General features: G+C 35.0%; 1 protein-coding gene across 1 annotated transcript in view; it reads right to left on the bottom strand.

The window, feature by feature from the left end:
• Strn-Mlck (Stretchin-Mlck) overlaps positions 1–20,107 on the bottom strand; it is a 201,305-nt gene that overhangs the window by 140,363 nt on the left and 40,835 nt on the right. The window contains exons 3-6 of the mRNA XM_075310984.1: positions 11,316–11,607; positions 2,810–3,294; positions 2,644–2,735; positions 1,977–2,189 (exon numbers count right to left, since the gene is read on the bottom strand). Of these exons, the coding sequence (XP_075167099.1) occupies positions 1,977–2,189; positions 2,644–2,735; positions 2,810–3,294; positions 11,316–11,607 (1,082 nt within the window). The remainder of the gene's footprint in view (positions 1–1,976; positions 2,190–2,643; positions 2,736–2,809; positions 3,295–11,315; positions 11,608–20,107) is intronic.

Here is a 20,107-nt window from a genome sequence, read left to right as displayed (position 1 = left end):
AAATTTTCTCAAAATTATATTTCTATTGAAAATTTTCTCAAAATTTTATTTCTATAGAAAATTTTCTCAAAATTTTATTTCTATAGAAAATATTGTCCAAGTTTTACTTCAATAGAAAATTTTGTCAAAATTTTATTTCTATAGAAAATTTTGTCAAAATTTTATTTCTATAGAAAATTTTTCTCAAAATTTTATTTATATAGAAAATGTTCTCAAAATTTTATTTATATAGAAAATTTTCTCAAAATTTTATTTCTATAGAAATTTTTCTCAAAAATTTATTTCTATAGAAAATTTTCTCAAAATTTTATTTCTATAGAAAATTTTCTCAAAATTTTATTTCTATAGAAAATGTTCTCAAAAAATTTATTTCTATAGAAAATTTTCTCAAAATTTTTGTCTGTAGAAAATTTTCTCAAAATTTTATTACTATAGAAAATTTTCTAAAAAAAAATTATTTTTATAGAAAATTTTCTCAAAAAAATTTATTTTTATAGAAAATTTCTCAAAATTTTATTTCTATAGAAAATGTTATTTCTATAGAAAATTTTCCCAAAAAAATTATTTCTATAAAAAAACTTTCTCAAACTTTTATTTCTATTGAAAATTTTCCCAAAATGTTATTTCTATAGAAAATTTTCTCAAAATTTTATTTTTATTGAAAATCTTATCAAAAAATTTTTATATAGGAAATTTGGTCAGGTTACATTTATATAGAAAATTTAAATACCTCTTAATTGGAGAGGAATATTTTGCAAAATCTCCTAAAACATCAAGAATTCTACCACACGTGCCACACGTGATAACTCTTCTTTGTCCGACTTTTTTTTTAAAGGGCAGTGAAAAAACTAAACTTCACCGACTTACTGGAACATTTACAGAGGACGTGGGGGAGGTTATGAAATTAATATTTGGAAACTGATTTTTTGATATTTGGATGAGCAGGGGGACCTCACCCTTGCCATTTTGGAAATTGGTCTTAAGATCTTTGATTTGCTTTACATTTCTGGTAAGGTTAGGGGTGGCCACTAGACAAAGATCCGCTACTTTATTTCTCAATAATTTGTCGGAGAGGAGAACTCCCTGATTTTTTTTTAAGTATAGTGAAAAAATTTAAATTCTCCGATTTACTTGAAATTTGAGCAGGGAGAGCAGGGAGTTATGAAATTAATGTGGGGTTCCAGACTTTTTGATATTTGGACGAGGAGAAGGAAATGTCGGCCAAGAGTGGGGTCCTTGAAATTTTTAGAGAAGGTTGAGTATGGTCTCTAGACAAAAATTACTTTATTTTTGGTTAATTTGTCGGAGAGGAGAACTCCCTGTTGCCCGATTTTTTTAAGTATAGTGAAAAAAATAAAGTTAAAAATTTCGATATTTGATCGGGGATGGGGACGTTCTGTTTTTAAAAGAACAGAGAGAGAAGCTCATTAAATTAATACAGTGTACATCATTTTTCAATATCTGGAATCTAAACTTCGATTTAGTTGTAATTTGTAGGGAATCACATAACCCATATTCATTTCATCATAAAAATGCATATGGGTTATGTGATTTTCAGTAGTGGAAGAGAACCATTTCCTTGCCCTTTTCATGAAAATAGAAAGTTTTCCGATTTTCTTGAAATTTGCAGGGAAACAGAAAACAATCCATGTTTTCTACACTGTTTGTACCACCCCTTGATAAACTACGCTCCAAATTCACAGGAAATGGTCCTGTTTTTTGTTGACAGACATATCCAATGTAGGGTTTTAAAAGTTCCTTAGCTAACTAGCCCAAAGGATGCTTCATGAATTAGTTTTTAAAACTTAGTTTTAATTAGTTTTTCAAATTAGTTTTCAAAATTCAAATTATTTAAATTGAACTAAATTGAAACGATTTACTTGACGGATATCCCCAGTCTTAGCTTTTAATCCATTATGAAAAATCTCTCTCAGAGTTCAAAATATGAAATTTATATACCAAAATATACGACTTACTTTCCATATTTACCACACACGATGAAATGCCAACACATCCTTCATTATTCGTAACCACACATTTCCAATCGCCTTCATCGCAAGCCTCAGATGGTTTAATTTCGATCATATAAACACCCAAACCATCCTCAACATGTTTATAACGTTCGCCATCGTCAACGCGCCCATTTTTATTATACCAAACCACACTCTTGGGCCATGGTGGTACGGCAACTAAAATAAAAATTAAGAGAAATTTAGTAGACGAAAGTATTTGAGCATAACACAAAACCCGAATCTCTTTTTGTCGATAACTCTTGAAGAAGAGTATAGTTTTTTGTTTTGTTTTGATCTTGAAATTCGTTGTGTTTTTGCAAATAAAAAATTCACTCAATTTTTTTTTCTATTGGAATTGACGTTGTTGTATTCGTTGTATATGTTGACCTGCCCCACTATCTGAGGTATTCCAAAAATGTTCGCTTTCAGTTCAAGTTTATGTACAAGACAAACGAGAGCATTTTCCCACCGTTGCCATTCAAATGAAATGCCGGTCTCTGGCATCCCCTATGATTGCGAGACGCATTGATAGCATTTGCGATGGTGGCGGTTTTCTTGCTTTTTTGCAATTTGGCCCGCTGCCAGAAATGACTGAAACAAATTAAATTAACCAATTTTTCAATATACTCACCTTGGCATCCCAGCACAAGACTATCGCCTATTCGTATGCTGGCATTTTTAAGCTCATTTGTAAATATTGGCGGGGGAGCCCCATTGGCCACACTATGATCAGCAACAAGGGAGAGAACATTTTCAAATTTATGTGAACACAAAACAAATGTGTAAATATCACTTACCTGTCAGCCGGTTTCAATGATCCCTCTCTACTACCTCGTCCCACCACATGGACTTTGGAACTTGAATAGGTTTTGCCCATACAATTGACAGCCTCACATGTGTATGTACCCAATGATGTGGGATCATCAGCATTGGCTGTGAGAGCAAATATATCGCCAGCCTTTATCTCTTTGGAATCCTTAAACCAACGTAATTGTGGCGTAGGCACTCCCACCACTTTGCATTCCAAGGACACTGTACCCTGTTGGGTTAGAACAGCCCGCAGTTCTTCTATGAATTCGGGTGCCTTATAGGCTTTTGGCACCATAACATTGAGATGACAAATGCATGAATTGCGACCACTTAAATTTTCTGCCATGACCATCCATTGCCCACCATCTTCCAATATTACTGGACTCACTTCGAGCCAGTAATATGTGCCCTCTTGTATTTGTTTGATACGATCATTTTCACATATTCTACGATCGTTGCGATACCATGTAAGCTGTAAGGGGGAATTAGAGTGCGGGTTTAATTTGATGAAGAAAAATAATAAAGGTCACTGAGATTTATTTCTATCGAAAACTGTGAGAATTTTCAAATTTTTTAAATTAACTTAATTTGGTTTTTCAATGCTAATCGAAATGGAATATTTAGAATTTACTTTAATTTGGCGAATTTATAAAATCTATATACAGGATAGCTGACACGAAGTATTACCAATTCAAACAACCTTGTTTTGAGTTCAATCCTGTTTTTCTAGGATAAATATGTGCTCAAGTTATTTAAATTTGACAATTAATTGAACTTCTTCAATATAGCAACCATTTGTCTTGACTATTGCTTTGATCCGTTCGAAAGACGATTTTCAAGATGCACGAATGCAATCTGTCGGTATAATGACCTATTCCCGTATAATGTACAGGGTGATACGGTCAAAATTTGGTCAATATAAACTTGACGTAATTCTTTCAATTTTGCATTTAAAAAACCTGAACACCCCCCATTTTGAAGGTGTGTGTGTGTAGAATGTTGCTCCTATTTTGATTTTGGAATTCACTCTTCAGTTGTCAAAATGCCATCCAAGCAAGAAGAGCAGCGTATCAAAATTTTGCAAAAAGTTGCCAAATCAACCGTTACAAATGTTATTAAAGTGTTTGGGAAACGTTTGTCGACAGCCAGGAAGTCTGGATCGGGGGGAAATCGAAAACCGGAATCCGCTGACACGACAAAGAGAGTTGCCGGTAGTTTCAAGCGAAACCCTAACCTCTCTCTCCGAGATACCGCAAATAAGCTGGGTGTATCGTCTACAACCGTGCATCGAGCCAAAAAAACGAGCCGGACTATCGACTTACAAGAAGGTAGTGACTCCAAATCGCGATGTTAAACAAAATACGATGGCCAAAGCGCGATCCCGGAGGCTGTACACGACGATGCTGACGAAGTTTGACTGCGTGGTAATGGACGACGAAACCTACGTCAAAGCCGACTACAGGCAGCTTCCGGGACAGGAGTTTTATACAGCAAAAGGAAGGGGAAAGGTAGCAGATATTTTCAAGTACATAAAACTGTCAAAGTTCCCAAAGAAATATCTGGTTTGGCAAGCCATCTGTACCAGTGGCTTGAAAAGCAGCATTTTCATAGCTTCCGGGACTGTCAACCAAGAAATTTACGTGAAAGAGTGTTTGAATAAACGTCTGCTGCCTTTCCTGAAGAAACACGGTTGTTCCGTACTGTTTTGGCCGGATTTGGCATCTTGCCATTACGGTAAAAAGGCCATGGAGTGGTACGCCGCCAACAACGTGCAGGTGGTTCCCAAGGACATGAACCCTCCCAACACGCCAGAGCTCCGCCCAATTGAGAAATACTGGGCTATTGTCAAGCGGAACCTAAAGAAGACCAAAAAACTTCTAAGGACGAGCAGCAGTTCAAGGCAAACTGGCTTTCTGCGGCGAAGAAGGTGGACAAGGTGGCTGTACAAAATCTGATGGCAGGTGTCAAGCATGAGGCCCGGCAATTCGGATTTGGAAAAGCGAAAGCCTAACTGAATATTTTTCCTGAATTTTATACTAATTGAACTTGAAAAAGAAATTTAATTTGATTTTTTAAATAAACGACTTCACCGATTTACACGCGTTTTCCCTTGACCAAATTTTGACCGTATCGCCCTTTATTTTTTCCGAAAAGTCCAACCGATTGGCATCCGTCGAATTGCACATCCACTACACTGTGGGAACAATGTGTCGCCTGTTCTGATAAATGGCGTATCCTGGCAACCGTCATTTCACTGGGATCAGACCACCTCCCCATATATCTTATCATTGACCCTGCGATTTCATAACCTTTGAATGGCGGATGTTTATGAACAGGGACGGCTTCTCAAAATACACAGATCGGCGCTTCATTGAGCTCCCATGTGAGAGCCCTCTCGAACTCAGCTACCAGGGATGATGGGCTCTCATTCACCTTTGGCGCCGTCACGGCGGTGATTGATTCGAAGATATGCGTTAGATTTTTCAACCGACAGTTTGTCGAGCATCCCGAGTATGATATAGCGAAAAGGAAAGCCATTTGTCACATTCGTGATGTCCGAGCCAACGATATACCACACGGAATTTCTATGTTAATGCTGAAACATTTGGGAATACTGGCAGTTGAGTACCTGACCAGACTCCTCAATTTGTCCTTTGAATCTCCCATTGTAGCCGCTGTTTGGAAAAAGGGTAGGGTGATTCCAATATTGAAGTCAGGCAAGGACTCGAGCAAGGGTAAGTCGTACAGTCCGATTTCCCTTCTCTGGCCAGTAATCAAGATATTTACTTGAGACACTACTCCCAGCATTGTGAAGAGTTTTCCAGCTTACAACCGATTTGCACGCTATTTGATCATACATAGACTATTTGAGGACATCGAAAATTCTTCCCTACCGGCAGGAACCAAACGTGGGGTTCTAACTAATCTGTGCGGGTACCAGCCATATGTGAAATTTAGGGACAATAAGTCAAGACCCCGTAGAGTGAAACAAGGTGTTACTCAAGGTGGAGTGATAACTCCGGCACTGTCAAATCTACACAAACTTTTTTTTTCTGATTCAATCACGAAATTAATTGATCCAATTAATTTTTTAATTGAAATGTCTTCAATCACAGAAATGATAGTATCAATTAAAAAATTAATTGAAAGTCAATTAAACAATTAATCGATCCAACTAAAAAAATTAATTGATAATATTCATTTTTGTGATCGAAGTTTCACATTACGGTGAATTCACTTTGAGAATAATATCATATATCTCACATTTCCAGTTACGCAGATATAAAGGGTGATTCTTTTGAGGTTAGGATTTTCATGCATTAGTATTTGACAGATCACGTGGGATTTCAGACATGGTGTCAAAGAGAAAGATGCTCAGTATGCTTTGACATTTCATCATGAATAGACTTACGATCTGCCACAACGTCGAATTTTCAGTGAATGGGCTCTAGAAAAGTTGGCAGAAAATCCGCTTTTTTATCGACAAATTTTGTTCAGCGATGAGGCTCATTTCTGGTTGAATGGCTACGTAAATAAGCAAAATTGCCGCATTTGGAGTGAAGAGCAACCAGAAGCCGTTCAAGAACTGCCCATGCATCCCGAAAAATGCACTGTTTGGTGTGGTTTGTACGCTGGTGGAATCATTGGACCGTATTTTTTCAAAGATGCTGTTGGACGCAACGTTACGGTGAATGGCGATCGCTATCGTTCGATGCTAACAAACTTTTTGTTGCCAAAAATGGCTCTTAACAAATCACCCTTTACCAGTGTGAATTTCGTGACATCTCTTATCAGCTTCGTGAATATAAAGCGGGGAGTAGAACCGAATGCATGTTTTTTTATCTTTTGCAATCTTTATTAAATAGAAAATGTCTAGTTAGGACCCCAATGAGAGGACCTTTGATAACTGGAAATAAGTTATATAATTACACGGACGAAAAATACTGTTTTTCATATGTTTGGGTGTAAAAATTAAATTTTTTAACACAATATTTTTAAGTGCAAGCATATAATGTTCATAAACTAGCATAATAGGTTTGAGACATATATGTTAGAACATATTATGTTTGGGACATAAAATGTTTGTAAAAATAATATGCTTAAATGCAAACATATATGTGTTTGGAAAGACAGACCTAGAGAATATGCTGCAAGTAAAAAAATAGAAGTAATCAATTGGCGCCTTAAAAATATATCCACACAAAGAAAATTTCATTAAAATTTTTTCTACCAGTATATGTCCTAAGGTGAAACATAATATGTTTGAACAATACAAACAATATTGTTTGGACCAATCCTGGAAATAAAGGGTAATACGGTCAAAATTTGGTCAAGGGAAAACGCGTGTAAATCGTTGAAATAGTTTATTTAAAAAATCAAATTAAATTTCTTTTTCAAGTTCAATTAGTATAAAATTCAGGGAAAATATTCAGTTAGGCTTTCGCTTTTCCAAATCCGAATTGCCGGGCCTCACGCTTGACACCTGCCATCAGATTTTGTACAGCCACCTTCTTCACCGCAGAAAGCCAGTTTGCCTTGAACTGCTGCTCGTCCTTAGCACTTTTTTGGTCTTCTTTAGATTCCGCTTGACAATAGCCCAGTATTTCTCAATTGGGCGGAGCTCTGGCGTGTTGGGAGGGTTCTTGTCCTTGGGAACCACCTGCACGTTGTTGGCGGCGTACCTCTCCATGGCCTTTTTACCGTAATGGCAAGATGCCAAATCCGACCAAAACAGTACGGAACAACCGTGTTTCTTCAGGAAAGGCAGCAGACGTTTATTCAAACACTCTTTCACGTAAATTTCTTGGTTGACAGTCCCGGAAGCTATGAAAATGCTGCTTTTCAAGCCACAGGTATAGATGGCTTGCCAAACCAGATATTTCTTTGCGAACTTTGACAGTTTTATGTGCTTGAAAATATCTGCTATATTTCCCCTTCCTTTTGCCGTATAAAACTCCTGTCCCGGAAGCTGCTTGTAGTCGGCTTTGACGTAGGTTTCGTCGTCCATTACCACGAAGTCAAACTTCGTCAGCATCGTCGTGTACAGCCTCCGGGATCGCGCTTTGGCCGTCGTATTTTGTTTATCATCGCGATTTGGAGTCACTACCTTCTTGTAAGTCGATAGTCCGGCTCGTTTTTGGCTCGATGCACGGTTGTAGACGATACACCCAGCTTATTTGCGGCATCTCGGAGAGAGAGGTTGGGGTTTCGCTTGAAACTACCGGCAACTCTCTTTGTCGTCTCAGCGGCTTCCGGTTTTCGATTTCCCCCCGATCCAGACTTCCTGGCTGTCGACAAACGTTCCCCAAACACTTTAATTACATTTGTAACGGTTGATTTGGCAACTTTTAGCGATTTTGCCAGCTTTGCGTGCGAGTAGCTCGGATTTTCGCGATGCGCGAGCAAAATTTTGATACGCTGCTCTTCTTGCTTGGACGGCATTTTGACAACTGAAGAGTGAATTCCAAAATCAAAATAGGAGCAACATTCTACACAAACACACCTTCAAAATGAGGGTTGTTCAGGTTTTTTAAATGCAAAATTGAAAGAAATACGTCAAGTTTATATTGACCAAATTTTGACCGTATCACCCTTTAATCAAATATTGCATAAGTGGTTGTTGTTGTTGTTGTAACAGTTTATTGTGATTTCATCCATTTTTATGTTATACGCTGTGGTACTTCAGCTTATGGCCAGATCGACCTGGCGGTAAGTCGGGTTGGTTTAGCTGGGCAAGAGAAAAGATGACGCGTGCCGTGTGGCCCTTGGTTGAAAATTGGACATACGTCAGCTACGCTACTATCAATCACTGATAAATAGGAATTGAGGCGGCTGCACTTGCCTGATCTTAACTGGGCTAAAACTAACCTAGTCTGCCGTGGGAGGTCTCTTTCCTCCGGTGCTAATGGCGGTGGACGGACTCCGAGAACAGGATTAACCTTGTAGCTTCTCACCGCTTCAGCTACAGTATCCTCATGGATCCTGTTCAAACCTGCCTGGTACGCTGCTTGATCTAGAGGTTCTCTTTTGTAGCGCTGGATCTCGCGCTCTAGACTATGTATATCAACCCTTACGTTCCTGGGTGGTGGTCGTGCATCCATGAGATGGTGGTTTGGATGATTACTGCGATAACAACCCAGGAGATACTGCTTTGACAACATGTAGTTGTGTCTTCGCACAGGGATGATCTTTGTCTCCACATAAAGGTGATCCAGGGGTGTGCTGCGGAGACACCCAGTCGCAGTTCTAAGGGCAGCGTTCTGACAGGTTTGAATGTTATTCCACTGCGTATCACTAGTCTGCGGTGTCCACACTGGCGCTGCATAGTTTACCACTTACCGGCCAATTGCCTTATAGGTAGTTAACAAGGTTTCTTTGTACTTGGGGGGTACTGCCGGCAAGTGACTTGAGGACCTTGTTCCTACCACTGAGCTTATTACAAATTGCAGTAGCATGGGCAGACGACCTGAAAAGGCTGTCGCATGTGACCCCAAGAATCTTGGGGTAATTTGTGGTCGGAATTGTTTCGCCATCGACTCTGACATTCAACTGCCTGCGTACTTCCGCCGTCAGGAGGGGTGGAATCGAGGACAGGTAGAGGTTAAACAGTGCCGGAGATATCACCCCACCCTGGGGAACTCCCTGTTTAAATCTACGGAGCTTTGACTTTTTGTCCCTGAATTCCACGTACGACTGGCGTCCACACATATAATTCAGCACCCAACGTTTCACTCCTTCTCTACAAGGCTAGGGAGGAGTAGTGCCTCAAGTGTCTTGGCTACTGGCGAGAGAAGGGATATCGGTCTGTACGATTCACCTTTACTCGAATCTTTGCCTGGTTTCAGTAGTGGAATCCCCTTCCCATCTTCCGGACATCGGGTATAATGAGTGATTCTAAGGACAAATTGAGGAGTCTGGTCAGGTACTCAACTCCCAGTATTCCCAGATGCTTCAGCATTAACATTGAAATTCCGTCGGGGCCCAGCGCCTTAGATGGTTTCGCGCTGTTGATGACATTGGTAACTTCGGCAGCGGTAAATTGTGGTGTGTCGTCGGCTCTGAGACCACGTATCGCCGTCGGCTCGGAGACCACGTATGCCACGAGTGGCTCTCCTTTTCGCTCTATCACTCTCGGGATGCTCGACAAACAGTCGGTTGAAGTATTTGGCGCATCTCTTCGGATCAGTCACAGTCACGTCGCCAAAGGTGACTGAAATCTCATCATCCCTTGTAGCGGGGTTCGAGAGCGCTCTCACTGTTGGCCACAATTTACCAGTCCCTGTGCCTAAGTTACATTGCTTCAGGTGCTCTAACCAAGTGTTCCTCTTGTGCTCGTCGACTATCTTACTAATCTCTAGATTTAGTTCTCCGATTCTAGGATCAGCAGGGTTAGCACGACGGCGTTCATCACGCTCGTCTGCGAGTCCCGCCGCTTCGGCTGGGAAGTTGGGTCTCACTTGGGCAATTCGACCAGCGGGTATGAAGCGAGCGGCTGCTGCGTTGATGATGTCCCGGAACGGCCTCTGGGCAACATGAACATGAGAGGGGGACGGGAGCTCACTGAAGCGGCGATCGGTGTATTCTCTGAATCCTTCCCAGTTGGCTTTCTTTTGATTGATAAACGTCCGGCGTTCAGAGGTTATGAAATCGAAGGGTCGGTTAATGGTGAGAATTATGTGGAGGTGGTCCGATCCCAATGAAATGACGGGTTGCCAGGAAACGTCATTTATCAGACCAGGTGACGCTAAAGATAAATCTGGCGAACTGCTGCATAATTCTCGTGGGGGCCTCTTCGTTCACCGTGCAAAATGTGGAGTCATCTATCTGCTCTGCCAAAGCTATGCCTCTCTGGTCATTACCTAGGAGTGAATGCCAAAGTTCATGGTGGACATTAAAGTCTCCTAGAACCAATCGGTTATGCCCGCACAATAGCCACTCAATGTTTGGGCAATAACCTGGAGCACAGCTACCAACCGGCGGTATATACACATTGTATAGCTCTATCTCAGCAGCCCCAGACTGACTGATTGATTGCATAAGTGGTAAAAATGCTCTCGGTTTTACTCCCCACTGTATATTTAGGTTAGACGGCAGCCCGATGTATCAGGCTCTCTTGGAGTATTCAGTCCATTGTGATACCACATTGGTGAACTTCTCTCTTATCACTAAGTGCTGCCCGAATCTATGTTAAGGACAATGACAAGGGACCTCCTTTTTATAGCCGAGTCCGAACGGCGTTCCACAATACAGTGAAACCACTTAGAGAAGCTTTGAAACCCTCAGAAATGTCACCAGCATTACTGAGGTGGGATAATTCTCCGCTGAAAAACTTTTTAGTGTTCGGTCGAAGCAGGAGTCGAACCCAGGACCTTGTGTGCGCAAGGCGGGCATGCTAATCATTGCACCACGGTGGTACTGTATATTTGTTCTCAGTGTATAGACTTAATGTGTAAAGGAATATATATAGTTTTTTAAACCGATGCCTTGTCTTACCTTAACCTCCGTTGAACTTCGTATTTCCAGAAGAAATCTGGTTCGTGTACCAACTTTAACCGATAAATCCATCAAACGTCTGGCAAATACTGGCGGATCATCCCCTGCAGAACGATCTTCCACAATGAGTTCGATATTCTTTCGTATAACATCATTGGCCTTTGTTCGAGCAATGAGGGTATAGTGACCGGCATCTTCACGTTGCACATGCTCGACGGCCAACTGGACAGCATTGCTGGTTTGTGTTACACGAAAACGATCGGAATTGTAAATGGGAAGTTCACCACGACTCCTAAAAAAAACAAAGAAAAAGAGAGAGAGAGAGAGAGAGAGAGAGAGAGGAAAATGTTAATAACTATTAAGAAAATAATTTTGATGAATATCAGTGACATTGAATTTGAATATTTTGCTAAAACTATCGGCTTAGAAGACAAACCTTTCCTGTAATTTCTCAAATTTTCTCAGGTTTTTATTTATTTTATTGCTAAACTGGATTTTTACAACGCCATTTTTTAACATGCCAAAAAAATGGTCGCTGATAAAAATGACAAGTAATATGGAATTGCCAAAATAATCAAATGGTCTCGAATAAATATAATTTTCAAATAATTTTTATGAATTTGTTTTCGCAGTGACATGTGACGTATGAAAAACATTTTTTGTTGTATATTTATACGCTCCAGTGTCCCCCGTAGCATTTCACTTGAGACCACCAAGCGTATACACAATAACTGAAAAAGAAAACATTCTTCATACGTCACATGTCACCACCAAGAATTTTCGGTGCAAAATAAAATATTCTTTTCTATTTAAAGAACTAATAAAATACGCACAAGAATAAAATCTTATGGCAAATTTCAAAAAATTATTTTTAAATTTTCTAGACGACTGATATATTTTGCGTTTTTTTTATTGGAGGTAATTTACATAACATGTTTGTTTGTTTTATTTCTGATAGTGAATAAAAAAGTATTTAAACCAAATGCTCCCATCATCCTTTGTTACGCAATTTATTTGATTTTTTTATTTATTATTTAATTGATAAACACAAATCTTATTGAAGACACATAATTTTCAAAGTCATTGAATTCGCATAAAAATTGCAAGTGCATACCATAAATCTTCTCAAGGAAATTCTAAATTTGTTTTCTTCGAAATACATTAATCTTTTATGTATTTTTGTTTTTAAATATTATTGTCCCCCACAGAAATACCATGAATGTTCGTAATGAGCGGATGCACAATAGATAAGACAAAAATAATAATTATAATTTATACGTCATTTATGTTATAAATAATTTTTAAATCTATATAAATATGAGTCAAGAAAATTTTTTAGATAATATTTTATATTTAATTTTGCTAAAATTCAAAACTGAAGATACGACGCAATTTCCCGACAAATCCGAATACAATAAATTATTCTTCGATATACAATATTTTTTCATAAAATCAATAAAAAAAACGAATTTTGACAAAAAAATGTCTTTTTCTTTGTTAGACCGGGGACTTATCAGCCAACCTGTTATAGCAGACGTCTCACGAAAATTGGCCAGGGGTGTCCAAGTTTGAGATATTTCACTGCATCCCATAAATACCGTGATATTGATCTATCAACCAATTTTATTCCAAGTAAATCTATTCTAGTTTATTTGAAAGGGATCACATTTGCATTATGTCCCCTCGACCCCTGTACTTTTCCATTTAAGGATTTTTTCATTTGTCATAATCATAGTCTTCTCGTCATACCAACAGAGTTAAGTTCATATATAAATTTATGACAGTTCTTACTTTTGCTGATTTATCCGATGCAGTTTTGCCAGAATTTTTCTAGCTCTCTTGTCCCCAAATTATGATGCTTTTGTCCTCAAAAATCCCCATTTTTGAAAAGTTTTTTTTTTTTATAAATAGGCTCTTCTGTAGCAAAATATATAAACTTTTGGTCGTACGGGCTTTCGAGCTTCAATAGTATCAAGAATTCGAAATACAATACTAGGAGATCGGTGATCCTTTTCCAACTGCCCATGAAATTAAATTGTGATATCGGTCACCATGTATTTATAAACAAGAAGTAAGGAAAGTCTAAAGTCGGGCGGGGCCGACTATATTATACCCTGCACCACTTTGTAGATCTAAATTTTCGATACCATATCACATCCGTCAAATGTGTTGGGTGCTATATATAAAGGTTTGTCCCAATACATACATTTAAATATCACTCGATTTGGACAGAATTTGATAGACTTGTACAAAATCTATAGACTCAAAATTAAAGTTTGCTAATGCACTAGGGTGGAACACAATTTTAGTAAAAAAATATGGGAAACGTTTAAATCTAAAGCAATTTTAAGGAAACTTCGCAAAAGTTTATCAATGATTTATCGCTCGATATATATGTATTAGAAGTTTAGGAAAATTAGAGTCATTTTTACAACTTTTCGACTAAGCAGTGGCGATTTAACAAGGAAAATGTTGGTATTTTGACCATTTTTGTCGAAATCAGAAAAACATATATATGGGAGCTATATCTAAATCTGAATCGATTTCAATCAAATTTGGCACGCATAGCTACAATGCTAAATCTACTCCCTGTGCAAAATTTCAACCAAATTGGGCCAAAACTCTGGCTTTTAGGACCATATTAGTCCATATCGGGCGAAAGATATATATGGGAGCTATATCTAAATATGAACCGATTTCAATCAAATTTTGCACACTTGACTATACGACTAAGTGTTATGTTCGTACAAAATTTCAAGCAAATCGGTATAAAACTCTGGCTGATGTGTCCATATTAGTGCATATGGGGCGAAAGATATATATGGGAGCTCTATCTAAATCTGAACCGATTTCTTCCAAAATCAATAGGGTTCTATTCTGACTCATATTAGGAACATGTGCCAAATTTGAAGGCGATTGGACTTAAATTGCGACCTAGACTTTGATCACAAAAATGTGTTCACAGACAGACGGACGGACAGACGGACATGGTTATATCGACTCAGGGACCCACCCTGAGCATTATTGCCAAAGACACCATGTGTCTATCTCGTCTCCTTCTGCGTGTTACAAACATATGCACTAACTTATAATACCCTGTTCCACAGTGTGGCGCAGGGTATAAAAATTTACTTCTAATAAAATTGGTTGATAGATCAATATCACGATAAACTTCTTCATCTTTTCTGTATTTATGGGATGCAGTGAAATATCTCAAACTTGGACACCCCCCAAAAGTGGCCAATTTTCGTGAGACGTCTGCTATAACAGGTTGGCTGATAAGTCCCCGGTCTAACAAAGAAAAAGACATTTTTTGTCAAAATTCGTTTTTATTATTCAACATAGTTTCCTTCAAGAGCGATACAACGATTATAACGACCTTCCAATTTGTTGATACCATTTAGGTAGTACTCCTTCGGTTTCGCCTCAAAATAGGCCTCAGTTTCGGCGATTACCTCTTCATTGTAGCCAAATTTTTTCCCTGCGAGCATCTTTTTGAGGTCTGAGAACAAGAAAAAGTCGCGTTGTCTTGGTGGAACAACACTTTTTTCTTCTTCATATGGGGCCGTTTTGCCGCGATTTCGACCTTCAAACGCTCCAATAACGCCATATAATAGTCACTGTTGATGGTTTTTCCCTTCTCAAAATAATCGATAAAAATTATTCCATGCGCATCCCAAAAAACAGAGGCCATTAACATACTTTGCCAGCGGACTTTTGAGTCTTTCCACGCTTCGGAGACGGTTCACCGGTCGCTGTCCACTCAGCCGACTGTCGATTGGACTCAGGAGTGTAGTGATGGAGCCATGTTTCATCCATTGTCACATATCGACGGAAAAACTCGGGTGTATTACGAGTTAACAGCTGCAAACACCGCTTAGAATCATCAACACGTTGTTGTTTTCGGTCAAATGTGAGCTCGCGTGGCACCCATTTTGCACAGAGCTTCCGCATATCCAAATATTGATGAATGATATGACCAACACATTCCTTTGATATCTTTAAGGCCTCTGCTATCTCGATCAACTTCATTTTACGGTCATTCGAAATCATTTTGTGGATTTTTTTGATGTTTTCGTCGGTAACCACCTCTGTCGGGCGTCCACTGCGTTCACCGTCCTCCGTACTCATTTCACGACGCTTGAATTTTGCATATCAATCAATTAAATATTGTTGATTTCCCTGGGGCAGAGTCCAGAAACTCATTATCAAGCCATGTTTTTGCTTCCTCCGTATTTTTTCCCTTCAGAAAACAGTATTTTATCAAAACACGAAATTCCTTTTTTTTTCATTTGTTCACAATAACAAAAGTTGATTCAGAAAAGACGCTCTATCTCACAAACTAATTGACTTAAAGACGTCAAATTTTGACACGAATCATTTGAAGGTTGGTACTATATAAAAATATTATGCATTTAATACTAGCGACGCCATCTATATGTCAGACCGGGGACTTATCAGCCAACCTGTTATAATTATTAACAAATTTTCTATAAAAAAAAAAATTCAATGAAATTTTCTACAAATTTTCCCTGAAGGCGAACATGGGAGATGTTTCGAAATATTGGATAATTTTAAATAAAAATACAACTCAAAAAACAACAACAACTAAACAAATATAATTTAAAAAAATTTTTCAAATAATTTTAATTAAATTATAAACAATCATATTGTACTAAAATGAAATAAATTAATTTGCAGTATTAAATATATAGCTAATAAATTACAAAAATGTGTTCACGGACAGACGGACATGGCTATATCGACTCAGGAGCCCACCCTGAGCATTTTTGCCAAAGACACCATGTGTCTATCTCGTTTCCTTCTGGGTGTTGCAAACATATGCACTAACTTATAATACCCTGTTCCACAGTGTGGCGCAGGGTATAAAAACCTACTAAAGGTAGGTGTACTCATTGAGATTATCGTTAATAGTAATGAAATTTTCTTTAAAAAAAACTTAAAAATAATTTTAATAAATTATAGAGAATCCTATTGTACTAAAATAAAAAAAAAATAATTTGCAATATTAAATATATAGCTAAGAAATAATAACAAAGGTATACTCGTTGAGGGTTATAATTATGTTGGCATACATCAGTTTTGTTTCTAATAGAGATTTTACACAAAACCCTTGTAACAAATGAAGGCCTTACAAAATTGTTTAAATTCTTTAAACACACACCCAGAGAAGGAATATGATCACCTCAAACATGTTTAAAGAGCAAAATGTTATTTTTGGATGGTGACCATGTAACACGTTTGTCGCAAAAATGTTATTTTCTCGGCAAACATAACATGCTTTCCGAAAACATATACATAATTTCTGAGAAAATAACATGGTTGCGGGGAACATGTTACATGGTCACCATCCAAAAATAACATTTTGCTCTTGAAACATGTTTGAGGTGACCATATTCCTTCTCTGGGTGCAAGATAAAAATGTCTAAACTTTTGTGTATTAATCTTTTTTTTTCATAAGTTAATATAATTCATTGTTTATTTATTTTTATTTATAATTATTTACTTTTGCAAAATAAAAAAAAACACACACACAAATAATTATATTTATTTACCTTTTGCGATATACTGATGATGTCGAAGAGAGTGTACCATGATAGTATTTGCGATCGGTACATTTGCAGCATTTAGAACAACCGTTGCCCATAATTTATGATATGAATTTGTTGAGGAATAGGTTGATTTTTGTTTAAATTTTTCTAAATATTTATCACTAATTACTATATTCGTTTAGTAATTGGAAATTCACTTCATTCTTTTGAAAATTTGATGTTGTAAAGACATCAATATTGGTAGCATATGATGATACATCAATGCTAAACACAGGAAATCAGGCAAAAAAAAATAATATTTAAAAAATATTTCACTTATATTTAAACCAAAAATCACATTATGAATTCATTAATTGAAAACTTAAAAAAAAAACTATTTCCATTTCACTTTAGTTTTCTCGCTTAATTATCTATCATTAACACTGGATATAAGTTTTTTTTTAATCAAAATTTTCGATTATCCACTGCCTTCCACTGCCTAAGCCTTGTATTCGGCAATAAATTAAATTTTCTTACAATGTGCACTAAATTTTAGAAATTTTCAATTTAAATATCGAAATCCATATCATGCCCGTGTTCATCGATTTTTATAGTGGTTTAGTGTGTTCGGCAAGGGGAAGCAACATTGTTATTAAATTTTTCATTTTCATTACTTTGCATTAACATTTCCCCAATCCGGCCAATCTAAATATGTACAAACAGCACACTTGTGTCAAATATCCCTCACCAAAGATTTAATAAAATAAAAACAAACAAATATTATCCGCCAGTGTATGTTGGCAAAGCATTCCCATTAAAAACGGAAACTATTTTAATGTAAATTTGGCCAAAGAAACAGGCATTGTGTTTTGTAGGATTTTTTTTTTTTTTTGTTTTCTTAAAAGAAAAGATATACGTATATGGGACCATATGCAATATCTAAAATTATAATACGGTTTTTGACGAATACAATTATTTATAGTTGTCAGATGAAGACAATTCTCGAAAAAAAAATCCACTGGGTTTTATGTCATGGAATTAATCTGGAAATGATGTATTAGACTAGAGAGTATAATTGGAACAAAAGCTTTTTTGGAAACACTAAATAATACAGAAATTTGTAAATATTTGCTTATGCGTATATTTCAAAAATATATGTTGACTAAAGTTACTAAAATTTGTTACTAAAACTTTGACAAACAAAAAAATTTCTACATAATTTTCTATAATTTCGACGAAGTTTTCTATAAAATAAGATTTCAAAGAAATTTTCTATTGAAATAAGATTTCAAAGAAATTTTCTATTGAAATAAGATTTCAAAGAAATTTTCTATTGAAATAATATTTCCACAAAGTTTTCTATAGAAAAAACAAATGTTGATAAAATTTTCTATTCAAACTAATTTTGATGAAATTTTGAAGAAAAGAAATTTTTATGTAATTTTCGAAAAAATAAAATTTTGATGAAATTTTCTATAATAATAAAATTTTGTTGAAATTTGCAATAAAAATTAATTTTGATAAAGTTTTCGCAAAAAAAAAATTTAATGAAATTTTCGAGAAAAAAACTACAATTTTGATGAAATATTCTATAAGAGAAGATTTCGACGAAATTTCCTATAGAAATAAAATTTCGACGAAGTTTTCTATACAAATTAATTTTGATGACATTTTCGAAAACAATAAAGTTTGGATAAATTTTTCTATAAAAATAAAATTTCGACGAAATTTTATATGAAAATTAAATTTCGACGTAATTTTCTATAAAAATAAAGTTTTGATAAAATTTTCAATAGAAACAAAATTTCGACAAAATTTTCTATAGAAATAAAATTCTGAGAAAATTTTCTATAAAATTGAAATTTTGACGAAATTTTCTATAAAACTAAAATTTTCATTAACAATAAAATTTTGATGAAATTTTCATTAAAAATAAAATTTCATAAAATTGTCTATAAAATAAAAATAGTACGAAATTTTCTATAAAAATAATATTTCGACGAAATTTTCTACAAAAATAAAATTTCCACGAAATTTTCTATAACACTAAAATGTTCAATAAAAATAACATTTTGATGAAATTTTAATGAAAAATAAAATTAAAAATGAAATTTTCAATAAAAATAAAGTTTTGATGAAATTTTTATTAAAAATAAAATTTCATCAAATTTTCTATAAAATGAAAATAGTACTTTGACGAATTTTTATATAAAAATAAAATTTTCGCGAAATTTTCTATAACACAAATGTTCAATAAAAATAAAATTTTGATAAAATTTTAATTAAAAATAAAATTTTTATGAAATTTTCATTAAAAATAAAGTTTTGATGAAATTTTCATTAAAAATAAAATTTCATCAAATTTTCTATAAAAATAAAATTTTGATAAATTTTCTATAAAACTAAAATTTGAACGAAATTTTCTTTAAAAATAATATTTCTATAAAAATAATATTTCGACAAAATTTTCTATAAAAATAAAATTTTCAGGAAATTTTCTATAAAAAACTTTTTTGATGATATTTTCTACAAAAAAAATCGACAAAATTTTCTATAAAAATAAAATTTTGATAACATTTTCTATAGAAATAAAATTTCGACAACACTTTCTATAAAAAAAAATATTCTGTAGAAATAAAATTTTGGCAAAATTTTCTATAAAATTGAAATTTTGACGAAATTTTCTATAAAACTAAAATTTTCAATAACAATAAAATTTTGATGAAATTGTCTATAAAATACAAATAGTACTTTGACGATTTTTTCTATAAAAATAATATTTCGACGAAATTTTCTATAAAAATAAAATTTCCACGAAATTTTCTATAACACTAAAATGTTCAATAAAAATAAAATTTTGATGAAATTTTAATTAAAAATAAAATTTTGATGAAATTTTCATTAAAAATAAAAATTTGATGAAATTTTCATTAAAAATAAAATTTTGATGAAATTTTCTATAAAAATAAAATTTTGATGAAATTTTCAATAAAAATAAAATTTTGATGAAATTTTCAATAAAAACAAAATTTTGATGAAATTTTCAATAAAAATAAACTTTGGATGAAATTTTAATTAAAAATAAAATTTTGATGAAATTTTCATTAAAAATAAAATTTTGATGAGATTTTCTTTAAAAATAAAATTTCGATAAAATTTTCTATAAAAATAAAATTTCATCAAATTTTCTATAAAAATAAAATTTTGATAAATTTTCTATAAAACTAAAAATTTAACGAA

This window comes from Haematobia irritans, chromosome 5 (genome assembly GCF_050003625.1).
Source record: "Haematobia irritans isolate KBUSLIRL chromosome 5, ASM5000362v1, whole genome shotgun sequence".
NCBI classification, from domain to species: domain Eukaryota; kingdom Metazoa; phylum Arthropoda; class Insecta; order Diptera; family Muscidae; genus Haematobia; species Haematobia irritans.
Note: the sequence above shows the minus strand (reverse complement) of the source record. Positions and strands in the feature narration are given on the sequence as shown.